The following is a 16,771-nucleotide window of genomic DNA, read 5'->3' as shown; positions in this document are numbered from 1 at the left end:
ACACAAAGAAAAAAGGCGGGAGGCAGTCACAGCCTTTTTCTCATACAGTACTTCCTCCATGTTATGACGCACTTCGTCCTCCTTACACGCTCAAGCTTGATCCTGCCTAAGCTGTTGGTCCAGTCAATCCCGGCCGCCTTTGGTGCAATTTCCATTTCCTTTTTACTGTCACAAGACAACGCGGGAGCTACCTACCGTGCCTAAAGAAATACCGAAGGTGCCTTAGTGAGCGAATGGGAAGGTGCTTGGTCTGGTTCTGCCTGTTCCTGCTCTGGTGTCTTGTCACGTCACAACTTTTTTATCTGTTTGTCGTGTACCGACAGCATCGTCGACTTTCGCCTTCCTCCTTTTCTAATCTTTCATCCTAGCCTTAGGGAGATACTCGCCACGACTCCCTGATTCAACGCCAACAACAATAACACCAGCCGTGCAAGTGTCGCATCACACACTTTCTTTCTATCTTTGCCCTATTCCTTCTTTCCTCTGTTGAAAGCCCAGGGTCAGCATGTTCGCCTTACGAGGAAGTAAGTGACTGCCCCGCATCATCCCTGCTCCCACCTTACAACCAACATCTACATTTTGAGCATAAAGACGAACAGCCTCGCTGCTTTGTGCCTTATCTCTTCCACCACTTCTGCATCTCCCCCCTTCTGCTGCGCCGTTTTTCATTCTCGTGCAAGTCTACTAACACTATCGTTCTCAAGTCGGCAAACTGATATTCGGCTCAAGCACGCAGGAGGCATTGATCGAGCTTCCACAGGGACAGCTCTACCTTGTTCGACCCTTATCTCCTAAGGGCTATTCCGAACTCATTTTTCGAGACTCGGCTATCCGCATTCGACGCACAAACCAGGAGTTCCAGTACCAGCTTGTTGTTCAACGCGTCTTTGAAGAAGGTGAGGCAGAGCTTCTTGCCGAAGAAGAGGGTGAAGACGCCGAAATCGACGCCCTCGCATCTGAGAAAGACGAGAAGACCTTCCTACTCGACGAAGCTCTGTCGTTTCGTTCCGAGATTCGAGAGAGTGGTGACAAAGTTCTTGCTTGGAAGGATTTAAGCGGTGATACTGGTGACCTCTTCCAGTTCGTTTGCGACCCTTCTGTTACATCATCCCAGGTACAGCAGTTTGTGCAAGTTGCTCAGCAGTGCCAATACGAGCGCAAGTATCGCAAATCGCATTCTACAGCAACTGCCTCCGACCTTCAGCAGTTCGAATTTGAAGAAGAGGACCCGATACCGCCTGCTAGTCCCCTGCATAGCCCAACTTTAGCTCGATCTATCGAATCTGTCGACGATATGTTATCTAAGACCCAAGCAAATTCCGCTGCTAGGCGTGAGCCTGCCTTCGTCCCAGAACAGGAAATTGAAGCCCCGGTCCTGACTGGTCCGGACGCTAGCAACCCTCCCGAGGCTCTGGAGATATATGCCGCTGTTGTGGCTGAACTCCATGTTTTTGACCCTCAGCCTGGTCATTTCGCTCTCGTTGATGATTCTGTCATTGCTCAAGTCTCAGAAGTTGGAAAATGGGAATACTGGCTCCAGATTGAGTCGAACGATAAGGCGTATCTGGGTACTCCTGTCGTCGCTGACTTCAACCCTGTCTTTGATTTTGAATATCTCTCCTTCGTCTTCAACCATTTCAGCAGTGATGGAACTGCACGATCATGGCTTCTCAGATTTAAGGATCAGCCCACCCTGGAAAAGTTCCAAGAAGCGATTATGCAAGCCATTTGGGAGAAGCTGAACGAGACCAAGTGGACGAAGATGCAAGACAAAGAACGCGAGTATGTTCTTGACGCATTTGGCGACCTAACTATGGAAGATGCGCCTTCCACAGAGGAAGAGGAGGAGGAGGAGGAGGAGGAAGAAGAAGAAGAGCTAGAGGATGATCGCGCGCAAGAGGAGGAGTACGACACAGATGAGGAGAACGATAGTAGCTTCCCCAAGAACGCTGATGGTGAGGTCAACTCACAATTGGCTGTTGGTTACAAGCATGACCGCTCGTTCGTCGTTCGCGGCTCCAAGATCGGTGTATTCAAACATACACCCAACAATCACCTCGAATTCTCCACGAACATTTCCAAAGTCACAACTCCTTCAGGCAAACTCATGAACCCGAAGAAAGTCATGCTGCATAGCGAGGATCGAGATCTCATCTTACAGAATGAGATAGATCCCAACAAGCTCTACCGTATGGACCTTGAGTATGGAAAGGTTGTGGATGAGTGGAACGTTCACGATGACATCCCCGTTGTCACATTTGCCCCCGAGAACAAGTTTGCGCAGATGACTTCTGAACAGACCTTCCTGGGTGTCTCAAACAACGCTCTTTACCGAGTTGACCCCCGTCTGTCCGGCAACAAGCTTGTTGATGCTGATATGAAGCAATATGCCTCGAAGAACGACTTCTCTGCCCTCGCAACTACTGAAAAGGGCTATATTGCTGTTGCAAGTAATAAGGGTGACATTCGTCTCTTTGACCGGCTCGGCATTCGAGCCAAGACACAGCTTCCTGCGCTTGGTGACCCCATCACTGGTATTGACGTTTCTGCCGATGGCCGGTGGATCTTGGGGACAACCAAGAACTACATCCTGCTGGTTGACGCCCAACAGAAGTCTGGAAAGAACGAGGGTAAGCTTGGTTTCGAGAAGCCTTTCGCTGCCAATGATAAACCGCATCCTCGACGACTCGCCCTTACCCCAGAGCATGTGGCCCAGTTCTACCACGAGACTGGAAAACCGGTTGATTTTACTCCTGCCAAATTCAATACTGGAGAAGGCGCAGAGGAGACAAGCATCATCACTGCAACCGGTCCCTACATCATCGAATGGAACCTGAAGCGAATCCTTCGGGGTATGAAGGCAGCTTATAAAATTAAGCGTTATGAAGAGGAGGTCAAAGCGGACGACTTCAAATATGGCTCGGACAAGAACGTCATTGTTGCTTTGCCCAACGAAGTAAACATGGTCGCAAAACAAAGTCTAAGGAAACCTACCCGCGAGAGCATCATTGGTAACGTTCGACTGAGTGATTCGCGTCGAGGTTCTGGACGCATCGGGACCCGAGACAGTGGCCGATACAAACTTGGAAAGGACGATATTGTCAATGCACCTTATTGAGTGGAAGAGATTGTCACTTGCGTAATTGCGGTTGATTCGGCAAATTAGGGTAGTACTTCGAAGTGTTGCGACTTCATGATGAGATCCGAGACGGAGTTTTGGTGGACTTTGGAATTTGTAATGTATGGGTTTCATAACCTGTATGGTCTCTTTTTGTTTAGATACCATCTGCTGATGCATTTGCATCGCAATCAACGCACTTTATCATCTTCGGGCCCATGGTAGCTTACATTCGCCCACGGCATTGATACTCTAGGTTACCATGCGCAGAAATGGAAAGAGTCCCACTAACAGAGGATTTTTTACCTATACACACATGATTCAATGACAAGAACTCAGATCCAAATGAACATTTAAACCTAGTCGAGACACTCAGAAACAAGGTCGATGACGTCATCAAGATATTTTTTTATTATAGCAAAAGAAAAACAGTTTATAATGAGATCCCAAATCATGACCGCTTGAACCCAAACCGTGAACTCGTTCTTGCACACCAATATCCTTCCCTGCTACAAGACAATTTTTATTGAGAAGGCTCTGTCTGTGAATCGGCTTCCTTCTTCTCGTCAATAGTTAATAGTTCCTCGGCTTTCTTCTCAAGATCAGCGACAGCCTGTTGAGCTTTCTGCTCCAGTCCGATTACAGCCCCAGAGACGTTGCGCAGAGTCTTGGGCTGAGAACCCTCAGTGCTAAGACGAGTCATTTCAGAGACAAAGCTAGCACCCCACCAAGCACTTGTATACTTGAAAACATAACGTTCGAGCTTCTTGTAGTTGGCTTCACGTTGTTCAGGGCTCATGGTAACGGCGTCATGTAAAGCATTGGCAAGCTCTTCTGTGTTCCAAGGATTGACGATGAGACTGCCATTGAGTGATTGAGCAGCACCTGTGAATTCGCTCAGAATCATGACGCCGTGGTTCTTCTGTTGTGTCGCAATGTATTCGTAAGACACCAAGTTCATACCGTCTCGAGTGGATGAGACCAAACAGACGTCAGATACGGCATACAGGGCAGTAAGCTCGTCAAAAGTGACGGATTGATGGAGGAAGTGAATGGGCATAAACTCAATGGTACCAAACTTTCCATTGATACGGCCGACCAGTTCGTTAACCACGGCACGAAGATTCTGATACTCTTCGACGTCTTGTCGCGAAGGAACAGCAACCTGAACCAGGACGATTTTACCAATCCATTCCGGATGTTCAGTCAGGAACACTTCGAGAGCGTGCAGTTTCTGAGGAACACCCTTGATGTAATCTAAGCGATCGACTCCAACGACGAGCTTGACACCTTCGAACTTTCGGCTGAGTGCAGCGATACGTTCCTGCACTTTTGGCTTCTTCAGTCCTTCAACGAAGTTGTCGGGATCGATTCCAATGGGGAAGGCGCCAACTGTCACAAAACGGCCATTCCAATCGACACCATTGGGGGTCGTGGGACACTCGAGAATGCGGGAGCAACTACTAAGGAAGTGACGAGCGTAGTCGTATGTATGGAATCCGATAAGGTCGCAGTCAAGAAGTCCAGTAAGGAGTGCTTCTCTGACAGGCAGGATCCTGTAAATTTCACTACTAGGGAATGGTGTATGGAGGAAGAAGCCAATCTTGACATTCTTTTTCGATTCGCCAATCTCCTCACGGAGCATTTGAGGGAGGAGCATCAGATGGTAGTCATGAACCCAAATAAGGTCACCATCCTGCACATCCTTGATAACGGTCTTGGCGAAGAGGCGGTTGACTTCTTGATATGCGGCCCAAGCGGACTCGTCGAATGTAATCTCACCAGGGTGGTAATGGAAGAGAGGCCAAAGAATTGAGTCTGCAAGTATCATGTCAGGAACATTCTTATAGTGTCAAAATCGTGCTACTTACTAGAAAACCCATTGTAATGTCTGTCGGCAAGCTCATCGTCGATAAAAACCGGGTGCGCGCCGTACTCGTCTTTCAGTCGTTGCTTCATACCCTCGACTTCGTTGTCGGGGACCTCGAGACCTGGCCAACCATACCACTGGAAGCTGGTGGTTTTGCTGAGACCACTGAGACCCGTGACAAGACCTCCAGAAGACATGGAAAATGAATAGCTACCATCCTCGGATCGCTTAATTGTAATGGGCAATCGATTGGAGAGCAGCAACAGGCGGCCTGGGGCAGCTTGGCCATTCTCATCGACAGCACCGGGCATAATGACGGTATTGGAAGAAATAATCTCAAACAGGGAGATTTGGGATATTGAAAGGTTGAAAGAAGATAACTTGAGAAAGAAAAAAGTCGGAGTGTAGTCGGCCTCGTCGCGGTTCTTTGTGGTCGATGGCCGATGATCGATTATCGATTGTGGAGGGGCAGGGAATTGACCTGGCAGCTGGTTTAGAGCCGAGAGGCGTAGATCCCCAGTAGTGGAGTTAGTGTAAGGAGCTTTGGGCTGTTGAGTAGCGAAACGATGACGCTATTGCGCGTAAGGTCAGTCGATTTATTGGAGAAGAGCGTGGTAAGCGGAGACGGTAAGTAATTGAAGAAACAAGGACTTTCTGTTGATATCAAAAGTCAGATTTGTCTGCAACTGTTGAGGAGCAGTAGAGCGAGTCGATCTAACGAAAATCAATAAGATCGTGCTACGAATGAGAAGTTGAGAGAAGTTAGAGGGGAGAGATCAGGTTCCAGTAAGACAACAGAAGAATATCGCAGAAACTGGCCAGAAGCATGGATGGGGCTGAGGGGCATAAGAAGAAATGGCAAGTGAGGGGCATTTGACACCTGCCCGCAAGCAGTCGTCAGTAGGTTAGTAGTTATACCTACCCACTCTACCGAGCAGCCCTTATTATTTACCTTGTGCCTGATTTTGATAATACCTTAGTTCATGAGTTGGAGAGTGCGCTAACAAACTTACGATTCACTTTAACATGTGCAAATTCGTGCAAATTCGTAGTAACATGGGAGACGAACAACATGAGATCAACAACTCGTTCTCTCGTGCTCCTCTTTATTTCAATCACCACATACCTGATCTGATCTCATTGCAATATGTAATGTCTCATGCTTTCTTTCCCCTTAGTAGGTATTATCCCGCAAGCCGATAGCTTCCGCCTCCCGGTTGTCCTCTATTCGCTGAGATCGAGATCCGGGCCGTTTACTTCAAGATGAGAATGGAGTGGAGGGAGGCATTTACACGGGCCGGGTCGCTATCGCCAAAGGAAAACACCACTGGACACCCAACACCATCCTACGCCTGTCAATCACCCACGAGGCATCGACTTTCGTGGACAGTAACAATGAGAAGAGTGCCAGCAACGAATCGAGAGGTCCGGATGTGAATTAGCTCTCCACTTCTATACATCTGCCTATTAGTGCTTCTAAAGTCTGTATTGCTTGAACCGGAGGGCAGCCCGGAGGTGTTTCCGGAGACGGGATCGATTCATTGGCCACTATGCGGGCATTACGGACATTGTCTTTGTTCTCGATTTTTAAGGTATCAATACTAAGGAATTCAGTAAATGGCAAAAACCGGTCAAGAGTGTGCGGGTCTCCACATATGTGATACAAAGCTTGATTCTGTGACTCTATAAACAGCCAGCCCAGCCAGCTGTAGTGATGGAAAAGTGACGCATTCGGGGCACTCTTCGTCCGGGTTCCATCAGGTAGATTACAAGGCCCAAGTACTAGATTGCCTGCCGCTGGTTTTCACGAAGTGGGCTTTATCACTACACACAGGCCAATCAACCAATTGATAATAGGGACAAGGCCATGTTTTTTCCTTGATGGGGTTCATCGGCCGGACCAGAACGTCCTGAACTTCTGTCATCTTCAAAGATAAAGCACAAAAACAAGAGAATTGATAGGAGCCTGAACCCAGACCCATCACTGGGTTACAGCCATCCTCCCGTCTCAAATCGGCGAGGTTTGCATAGCCGTCGGCCCGGTAGCCGCAACTAAATTGCTCCAATACCTAGGTATTCTTGGTCCAAGTATGAGTGTCTGGGAACTGTAGCTGCTTTCGATAAACATTTCCTCAACGTGTTATCTACTCGACTATAAAGACTGTTTGGTGATCCGTAACAATCAATAACTTACAGGCATGCTACGATGATGAGTCTAGGTCTGGTTTGGCATAGGTAAATATATATGAAAGGAATCTCCCATTCTGAATTTTCTTCGTCTGCGCCAAAACTATATGATTGTAGATATCTATGAGGCACTAATATGTAGTGTGTCAATCTTGGATTTTGACCTCTGACCTCACCAAACTTGGGTTTTATGGCGAAGAGAGCATTCCATGACTTCCAGTGTGGGAGTTAGACATGTCTTTATTCTTTCACATAATGGAGGTAAATATATACATTAGACATAACCGCGACTCCTTTACCCAAATATATAGCATATGGAGACAAAGAAATAAATTAGATATTTTTACCCCCTTCTAAATGTTAAATGTATCTTAAAAGTGCATTCTGAACTTTTCCCTTTGTAGTTATCATTCTAACTCTAGCAACTACCATGTTACTAACCTAGACTACTAACTTTACCCCATAACGTGCAGCAGACTGAGATCTTATCTTATCGATAAGTGCAACTAAATCTAGGAATTTTTCTAGAATCAACACTGCATCGCGACATTAGGCACAGCTACCAACTGCACGCGCAACGTGCATCACCTGTCGCAAACATGGAGCAATCTCAAGACTTCAAATCGCTTCAGGAAAGTGTCCAGAAGTCACTTATTTCCACAATCAAGACTGTGAACCGAATCGCCGCCGAAGACTTAAGTTTCCAGCGTACAGTCAACCCTAGTGTCGGCCAACTACTCGAAGATCGAACTTCGCGGATCCTCGAACTCTCTACACAACTTCTCCTGACTGCCGGTAAGGCATGTGGTGTCAAGGCGCCCAAGCTTGAAGATGTGGAAGACATCGAGATGAAATGGAGGGGCGTCGTCGATGTTGTCGATTCATCACTCGAGAAGGCCGACACAGCCTTGGATGAGTACACAGGGCTTGTCAAGAGAAAGGAGCCACCCTTACCTGATCCTGTATGTCAAATATACTTTTTTTTTTTTTTTTTTTTTTTTTTTTTTTGGAGTACTACAGCTAATTCACACAGGCGAACAAGTCCAAGAAGCCCAAGTCCACGAACAAGGTTATCCGAAACGCCAATATGACCAAGCCTCAACTCCTTTTCGAACGAAAGCCCGACAACTTTGCTCCTGCTCCATGGAAACCGATGCTTACGTCGAAACCAAATGCCAAGTTGTCTTTAGAGGAAAGCCTCAACGTCGTTCCTAATGAAGCTGGCACGCCACAGTATGTCCGCCATATCCAAAACAATTCTTCATGAATCGTTTACGATTTCAGACCACTGGTGATAGTCAAATACTAATCTTCGCTTTACAGATACCAACACCCCTATGAACACGAAATTGTCCGTATGTCATATCCGAAACGAGTCTTCAAGGAATCCGAACCCATCATGTACCAGCCGGTCGAAACAACCGAGGCGACTTTTGTCGACACATACGAGGGCGTTCTGGAGATGCTGGAGGAACTCAAGGGTGCCAAGGAGATTGCGATAGATCTGGAACACCACGATTTTAGGTCCTATGTTGGACTCGTATCGCTCATGCAAATCAGCACGCGAGAGAAGGACTGGATCGTAGATACTCTACAACCCTGGCGCCATAAACTTGAGGTTCTGAACCAAGTTTTCACCGATCCCAGTGTGGTCAAGGTATGTCTCCTTAGTCCGAGCAGTAAAAACTATAACTAACACATCAAAAGGTCTTCCATGGTGCATACATGGACATGGTTTGGCTTCAGCGAGATCTGGGACTGTATGTGAATGGTCTCTTCGATACCTTCTTTGCGTGCGAGCAACTCCACTATCCAGCCAAGAGCTTAGCCTACCTGTTGTCTAAGTTCGTCGACTTTGATGCAGACAAGCAGTATCAATTGGCCGACTGGAGGATACGGCCACTGCCCGAGGAGATGATGTACTATGCTCGGTCCGACACCCACTACTTGCTCTACATCTACGATCGGGTACGAAACGAGCTTGTTGCTGCCTCGGATAGAGGTGATGTTGATAAAGACTACATTGGCCGGGCTGTGGAGAAATCAAAGGAACAGTCACTTTCCCGCTACGAACATCCCGGTTACGATGAAGAGACTGGTGAAGGCTCTCGTGGCTGGTATGGGTATATCTTTAAGAACTCGCACTTAGCATTCGATAGCGAACAATTTGCTGTCTTCAGAGCCTTGTGGAAGTGGAGAGACAACACTGCCAGGAAAGAGGACGAGAGTACCAACTACGTTCTTAGCACCAGGGATATCACAGAGATCGCCCGAATCAACCCGCCTGACGCAAAGGCCTTACACAGCTTGTTACCCCTGAATCCGTCTCTAGCACGACCGCGTTTTAACGAGATCTGGGAACAAATTAAAGAGACCAAGGCAAAGGGTGGACTCAGCTTGCTTCACTTCTTTACCTCGATGGCACCGGATAGCGTGAGAAAGAATGGCATGCCTATTGCAGCTAGGAAAACTACAAAGTTACCGGACCTTGATGGAGAGGTCACGGTCAGTAGGCTGACTCGGTCGCAGTTATTTGGCGATATGCCGATCAGCTCTAAATGGGATCCTTCAACGCGACCAACCGAAACTGAGGAGGAACTTATTCCGTTCCCTTGGCAGAGATTCATACAACAAGGCTCGATTAAAGGAGACGTTCAACACGATACAGCCGCCGAAGAGGTCAATGTCTCTGAGCAAACAGATACTGTGGAGAGTGCAGTTGGCAATGCTGAGGTTGAAGAGGCTGACGAAGAGTTTACGTTGAGGAGGGGTCAGAAGCGAAAGTCGCAAGCGATTGAAGAATCCGAGCCAAGTGAAGAGGACACGGATTCATCACAATATGATAGTGATGAGGAGATGCAAGAGGGTGGTGGAGTCATCGCTGTCGAAGATGAATCCTCCCAAAAAGCGTCCAGGAGTGCTCGCCGCAAGCTTCGCAAGGCAGAGGAGAAGAAGGCTGAAGAAGAGCGACTCCGACGACAAGAAGCGAAGAAGGTTCGCAAAGCTCAGAAGAAGCAGAAGAAACAGGACGACAAGACCAAGAAGTTTGACGCAGTGCCTTTCGACTATAGCAAGGCTACATCGGTGCTCCATTCAAACAGGGAATCTAATGGTGGACAGGCAGACGGAAAGGGCAAGAAGAAGGTTTTCGACCCCTACTCGAAGTCTGCGGACGCGGACATCAAGGGAGCACGCAAAGCGCCCCCAGTGAGAGGAGAGCGAAGTGCAACATTCAAAAAATAACTTCAGGGTGTCGGATGCCGGGTAACCATGGCGAAATCAGGAGTTTTGGGTCCTAGACTACGGCATAGGGAGACTCGACTTTTAGTCAGTAGCTTAATAATTATGCCTTCATTCGCTGCTGTTTAAAATTTTCATTCTGGGATTGCTATTCTCCCTCAACTGAACTTTTGTACAGCCATGTCGACCATTCCGCAACTTGATAAAGCTGACTATTTTCGACGTCTACAAGTTGGTGAGTACGCATATACTAGGATTTTCCTGATAAATCTACTTTAGTACAGCTTATATATTAAACACATGATTTATGAAACAACAGCCGGTACCTCATTTATCTTTTCATGTCAGTAGCTATTCTAGCCTCTATCACTATTGGTTTGGGAAAGTTACACTGCACGTTCAGACCATGGTGTATCTAAGGTATTAAATGCGTCCTTCCCTTACTTGGTGATGATAATAATACTAGCTGCGGACTTAATTCTAAAAAAGAGGTTTCTTCTCATTCCCTTCGACCAGCAGTCACCATCTTATGTCAATCCCCTAACTAGGTCTATAATACAGAGAATGTTTTCTTTTTGATTGTCGAACCACACTAGCATCAATAGCCACAGTCGAGGGTACATCGACGATCGAACAGGGTATAAACTCCGAGACGGTACCTAGTAGGCAGCCGTCTCGCATTATTATACTGGAGACTGTATGCACGAATAAAACCTGAATTGTTGGCTATCGAAGCACTTGGACATAAAAAATCGAATGATGGGGACAAGGTGTTCACCCTGCGAAACCCGATTGAACATCCAATGCCTGCCTTCAGGGACACGATACGGTAATGCAGCTCCACTACGGAAGGGATGCAAATGTTACCCGTACCCTAATTACCCCGGATTTTCCACTTTCCCCGCTTTGAATGGCTTCTGACTGTAACGACTGCCGACTTTAATGCAAATAATATTTAGAATTGTCGCGTGAGAAATCATATAAACCATTGTAATGGGCAATAGCAAATTAGAAGCTATTCGCAACAACATAGTTTCACAAGCTAAAATATCTAAAATGGCAACCGTAGGCTAGAATGTCCTTTCCCCTTGCGCTTTGACAAATCACAACCACTACGCGTCCATTTGGGTTCTGCTGACGGCTTGGATGGTGGTCGATGGCACCCCAACGTCCAAGGAACGCGGCGTGGATGGGTGGTAATGGCCAATCGCAGGAAACGGGAAGGTGCCATCCAGAGGCTGTTCCTGCCAAATGCAGGAGACCCTATTCGGCTGATTGCCCCCTTCATCTCTTGCACGGCAGCCACGGCGTTGACTTCCCCTCATTTTGTGACTCGGATAATCTCACTCTGTCGCCGTGGCATTACTCAAAACCTGGCTTTGTCAATAACAATAGGACCAACCCTTGAAACCCCTACTCTGCTTCTTCTTTGCCTTTTGCATCTTTGTCCTCGTCTTGCCGCTTCTTCCGCCAACCCAGCTTCGCTCCATTTCACACAAGGCACGATGAGAAGAACGCCGACATCAAATGTCTCAAGCACACGCACACCATTGCCGTTGTCTGCATCCGCTGTCTCCTGAGCAAGTCATGGTTTCCGAATCACGTCGATGATGTGGCCTATGCCTTGAGAGTGGTAAGTGGCCAGGCAAGACCGGCAGGTCATGTGATTCCAAGTGAGGGGAAAGAGACGGGATGAAACCCAAGATGCAGCATTCACATCTCTTTCTTCCCTCTGATTTCTTTCTTGTTGGTGTTGTTGATTCCCAAGTCGTTATGCCCGTATTGAGTTTCGTTGTGGCCCTTGAGCGACCTACACCAGCAAGAATGACACCAATCCTTCAACAACGGTGGAGTCGGGTGGGCCTGAGCCAAAGCACACGATAATCTATAAAGTAAGTCAAAGCAGGACCTCAGAGATGAATGATCCCGTCGCGGCATACTAACATATAGACAGAGGCGTCTCATCTCCCAGAGAGTTCACCAAGGCCTTATGATTCTGTATCCAGGTTTGTGATGAAGTTCTCTTCTTCCATACTCCCACCAAAGCCCGAACCTCCCTGCTTTTTCAGTACAAGCAAACGGGGAGAGAAATGAGCCCTATGTGCGTGTCGACGGCAAAACACACATTTAGTCATCGACGCCGGTACATTTTCGACATATATCCCAATCCTCCGATCCATACTGGAACGTCCCCAATGTCGCTGTTCACTTGAACCCGTTCTCACCACTGTCCCCGGAGTTCCCTGGCATGTCGTCGTTCGCATCGTCTGCTGTTCAACCTGCCCAAGCCTTCCGAGCCCGGAAAGTGTTTATGGCCCCATAATCTACCGTCGATACCAACTCGTTTGTGCAACACATCGCGCGTCCAGATGTCGTCTAATTCATATATTGGTGCTCACTCGAGCTCGTGCGATCATTTCGTTCGAGACGCCGCCCTGGCCGTCCTCGAAATCTCGACTTTGTTTGATTGAAGAATCTTGCATAGGACCCCGTCCGCTATAGCCTCGTTCGTTTCGTCGAAACTGTTGTCAGTGCCCCGTGGTGCAACTGGTCAGACTACAATGGTTGAACTTTTAGCAATACTCCCTGGAGATCATGCTACTCAATGGCAGTCAAAGCCTTCCCGACAAACCCATCGGAAGTGGTATGTTGACTGTCCTGGAGCTTGAAAACATTGCATCTTGACCAGTATTCCCAGCGATCACTTCAGACCAGCTCGTGACATTGTCGTCAGGTGGATTTGCGTTTCTTTACATACCCTCACAGCAGCTCCACTATCAAATCCCACAGATCATTCAGTTGCCTCTTAACCCACTCGAACGACTCGCTCATGCCCGCCCTATTGGTCTTCGCTGTGCGCTACGGCTAGCGACAGACGCTAGCGAGGGTAGAATTTACACCGTGTGGAGATCTCTTTTCCATATCATGAAGAAACTTCGATCGGAATTGTGTGCCTTGAAACGCAGGCACCAAGCATCGAGAGACCCATTATGTGTTACAGACCATGGTCACGCCCGGGTCAATTCGGCTAAGCTGGAAGAACAGTGTCTTCAAGCCTGTCTCCGGCTAGCCCGCCAACCCCCGGCACCGGCCCACGGGAGCTCAGCAAATGCCTCATGTTTACAGCTATCATGCAGCAGATAAAGCTTCTCGGAACGATGTCATCGACTGAAAGTTAATTGAGACGTCAATTGGAACATCAATACGTGAAGTCACGATTATCAGATGAACCATTTGTTTTGTGATGGTGGAACAAGGAAAATATCCATATGCATTGGAAGAAGCGGGATGAATGAGGCTTTTTATTTTACAAATTGATCCCTGGGAGGAATTATGCAGAATTTCCCCAATTCTAATCATAGGAAAGTGCCTATGACCAATGTCACTCCCAGATCTCTATCCCGTCTATTACAAGACAACCTCCCCTCTATCGTGCAAGCTGGCATCAAGCGCACCCATGTCAAATTTTTCAAGACATGGCACAATGCACTTCGCTCAGCAGCCTCCTCTGTCTCGTTGACTCGATCATTCGGCACGAGCCTACCCAATTGGCCGGGAAATAACTTAGGTCTAAAATGGAGCATGTTAGTTCATGCTCGAAAGGGAATAGAAGTGCGAGAATAGGGAATTGACTTACGAACTTGGCCATGAGGGCAACCATCAGATCGAAAAGACCGATGGCCTCGACGAAAGCGAAACCCAGAATGGCATAAGAGAAGAGCTGGCCACGGAGGGCAGGGTTGCGGGCAACACCGTTAAGGAGGGCGGCGAAGACGAGACCGATACCAATACCGGCACCAGTCAGACCAATGGCGGCGGCACCCATACCCAAGTTCTTGGAGACCTCAACCATGGCCTGGGCGATCTCGGAGGAGTAGGCACGGCGCTGGACCTGGAAGGCGTTGCGGCTGGTAGCCTGGAGAAGAGTCTGACGCTTCATGGCCTGGAGGGGGCTGGCGCCTTGAATCGATTGTGAGCGAATTGTTCATTCATCGTGATGGGCGAAGTTCGATCGAGTCGGGTTCGACACCAGCTCAATTGAGCTCGAAGAAAAATTTTTGCCGCATCAGAAACTTACCAGAGATGGTTCGCTTGCTGGCAGCAGCGACGGGGGCTCGGACAGCAGGGCGAGCGGCCTTGACGGCCATCTGGGAGGCCAGGCGAGAGGCGAAGACACGAGAAGAGGCCATTGTGATTGATGTGTGAGGGGAGATGGTTGATGTTTGAAAGAGGGAGAGGCTGATGGGAGGTTTAAAGAAAAGAGATACGGAGCTCAACACGAGACAGGACGGTAGTGGGAAAAGGAAAAGGGAAGAGAGAGCGCCTGGAGCCGGGAAGAAAGTGAGGATAGGTGGGCCCACACGGGTGGATATTGTCAGGGGGGTGAGGATGTCAGCCGGGGCAACGCTGGGAAGAAGGGAACGACGATGAATATGGGAGAGATGATTGTTACGGCGAACACGGGTGAGAATGTGACTTGAGCACGAACTTGAACAGACGAAAACCTCCCACAAACAAGATATTTGCCCGCTATTAAGCAGTCCAGGACCGCTGGAAAATGATGGGAATGGGGATGATATCACGGGTGCGAATTAGGCAAAGGGATTGAGCTCTGCACGGGCTGCTTAGCCGTCGGAGGGAATCGGGTGGAGTGAGATACAACAATGCTGAGCTGTGATTGCTCTGGAAGGACTGAGAAACCTTCAGGCCTGAGGCTTTTACAGTCGGAGGGACACACTTGGCGGTGGACCATGAATCATGGTTGAAGGGCTACAAGGAGCGCCAGCTAATAGATTGGGCCGGCGATGGAACGCGCAACATTGAGTGAAATCTCGGTACGGAGGAGGGACAAAGCCGGAACAACGAGAACCCCTACAGCTAAGACTAAAAAAGATATTTTGCGGCAACGGACAACGACGGTCGTACCGGATCTCCGAGACAATACAGCCAGCAGCTTCAATGAGATGTATCATCTAAACAAGTAGGTAATTGAGGTCGCCTTCAATCACATAAACCCGTTGAAATGGTAAAAATCGTCCAACTATGAAAAGCATCTTGACGCAAAAGTCGTCAAGAAGTTTTATCTTGATGACACGAGGTACCGTTACAGTGCTGACGCTTGTCTAGCCAAGGCTAGAACAGAATGACAACAGAGTTGATATCAGAGCTGGTATCCGTACCTGGACATTGGATGCTGCCGAGATCTGATTTTGATTGGTTATAGGCTTAGCCAAGTGCAGCAACACACCCACCTATAAAGAGAGCAATGTGTACAGTGACAAGACACAGTACGAGCTGAGATTTCTCTCGGTGGCCTTTACAGAGCCTAATCGGCGAATCAAGGGACGAGTTTCCCACGTGTGTGGATGGTGAGAGACACTTCGAAGGATGCATTTGATACCGTAAAGTGAAGGTAAAGTCAATCCTGTGAGGGAGGGGACCAGAATCAAAGCCTTATTGAAAAAGACATGTACAGTACAAATGGGTCCTGTCTCGACAAGTTCAGGTTACTGCAATATCAACCATTTGAGCGTTGGTCTTCTCGATCATCTCGCGGAAGCGGTCGCTGAACATCCTGCCTCTTGCTTATCGATCGATCACTGAGTTTGAGTTGACTTTTCTTAACGATCGCAGGCGAATAGAGAACGATCCCTTGATCTATACTCTATGATAATGAACAATCCTACAAACTGAGTACGTAGTATATCAAAAGTCATATGCGGTACGAATGGATCTGTCCTGTAGTTAGTTTCACTGAAGAGCTGGGACATGACAGTAGATCAGCCCTTTACTACCTACCTAGCTAGGTACTAGCTATCGTTGGGCGAAAGGAAAAAATTTTCCCGCTCGATCAAACAGCCCAGATCGAATTTAGGTTTGGCCGTCGATGAGTTGGGACAGTGCGCGAATCAAATGATGGACAGCAACGGGTGGCCGTAGCCTTCAACCTCCTGCAATAATTGCACGGCAGCGAGGCTGAAGAAAGTCAGAAAGGTTTGATATGACGAATAATGTCGTTTTGACCAAATACTCAATTTGTCAAACACTCCCTTTCATATATCAGGTCTTACGGGCGACAATTGGCCTTGTAGCAATATCGTTTTGACGATAATATGGCACCGCTTATGCTCTTTTTGCTACAAAGAACAGAGCCAGTTGCCAATCAAGGTTCGTGAAAGCATGAAGAGGTCAAGTTGCGTTGAAACTTGACATAACCACTTCCGCAGCCACAGAATGTCTAATAATCACGTGTGAAAATAAAGACTGACACTGTATATCGGTAGCTCCAGCCTTGTCCCTATACCCACGTCTGTGAGAAGAGGAGTGCTCCCCATATTTCACATCTCATCTTGAAT

At 47.9% G+C, this 16,771-nt stretch overlaps 4 protein-coding genes across 11 annotated transcripts; 2 read left to right on the top strand and 2 right to left on the bottom strand.

Moving 5' to 3' along the window:
* The first annotated feature begins 1 nt into the window (after position 1).
* Positions 2-3,569, top strand: FOXG_07757 (uncharacterized protein). The gene is made up of 2 exons (XM_018386378.1): positions 2-524; positions 705-3,569. Exons 1-2 carry the CDS (start codon positions 506-508, stop codon positions 3,116-3,118), a joined length of 2,433 nt encoding a protein of 810 aa, XP_018243523.1. The 5' UTR covers positions 2-505; the 3' UTR covers positions 3,119-3,569.
* On the bottom strand, positions 605-6,607 carry FOXG_07756 (alpha,alpha-trehalose-phosphate synthase). 5 transcript variants are annotated; one of them, XM_018386375.1, is made up of 4 exons: positions 6,002-6,084; positions 5,941-5,947; positions 4,990-5,642; positions 3,402-4,936 (listed from the first exon to the last, which is right to left on the bottom strand). In XM_018386375.1, the coding sequence occupies exons 3-4, from the start codon at positions 5,297-5,299 to the stop codon at positions 3,642-3,644; spliced, it is 1,605 nt and encodes a 534-aa protein (XP_018243520.1). In that variant the 5' UTR covers positions 5,300-5,642; positions 5,941-5,947; positions 6,002-6,084; the 3' UTR covers positions 3,402-3,641. The 5 variants fall into 5 exon arrangements, with proteins under 5 accessions (XP_018243518.1, XP_018243519.1, XP_018243520.1 ...); XM_018386377.1 differs by having other exon boundaries at positions 3,406-4,936; positions 4,990-5,560; positions 5,920-5,947; XM_018386373.1 differs by having other exon boundaries at positions 605-4,936; positions 4,990-5,947.
* A 1,062-nt stretch (positions 6,608-7,669) lies between these two features.
* Positions 7,670-10,718, top strand: FOXG_07755 (uncharacterized protein). 3 transcript variants are annotated; one of them, XM_018386372.1, is made up of 5 exons: positions 7,670-8,137; positions 8,209-8,408; positions 8,499-8,832; positions 8,883-9,652; positions 9,705-10,638. In XM_018386372.1, the coding sequence occupies exons 1-5, from the start codon at positions 7,775-7,777 to the stop codon at positions 9,937-9,939; spliced, it is 1,902 nt and encodes a 633-aa protein (XP_018243517.1). In that variant the 5' UTR covers positions 7,670-7,774; the 3' UTR covers positions 9,940-10,638. The 3 variants fall into 3 exon arrangements, with proteins under 3 accessions (XP_018243517.1, XP_018243515.1, XP_018243516.1); XM_018386370.1 differs by having other exon boundaries at positions 8,883-10,718; XM_018386371.1 differs by lacking the exon at positions 7,670-8,137 and having other exon boundaries at positions 8,176-8,408; positions 8,883-10,718.
* A 2,778-nt stretch (positions 10,719-13,496) lies between these two features.
* On the bottom strand, positions 13,497-15,187 carry FOXG_07754 (ATP synthase subunit 9, mitochondrial; the record flags this gene model as incomplete). 2 transcript variants are annotated; one of them, XM_018386369.1, is made up of 3 exons in its annotated part: positions 13,497-13,985; positions 14,053-14,375; positions 14,494-15,187. In XM_018386369.1, 3 exons carry the CDS (start codon positions 14,603-14,605, stop codon positions 13,980-13,982), a joined length of 441 nt encoding a protein of 146 aa, XP_018243514.1. The 2 variants fall into 2 exon arrangements, with proteins under 2 accessions (XP_018243514.1, XP_018243513.1); XM_018386368.1 differs by having other exon boundaries at positions 13,885-14,375; positions 14,494-14,605.
* Between the last annotated feature and the right edge of the window lie 1,584 nt (positions 15,188-16,771).

This window comes from Fusarium oxysporum, chromosome 4, assembly GCF_000149955.1.
Source record: "Fusarium oxysporum f. sp. lycopersici 4287 chromosome 4, whole genome shotgun sequence".
In the NCBI taxonomy this organism is placed as follows: domain Eukaryota; kingdom Fungi; phylum Ascomycota; class Sordariomycetes; order Hypocreales; family Nectriaceae; genus Fusarium; species Fusarium oxysporum.
Note: the sequence above shows the minus strand (reverse complement) of the source record. Positions and strands in the feature narration are given on the sequence as shown.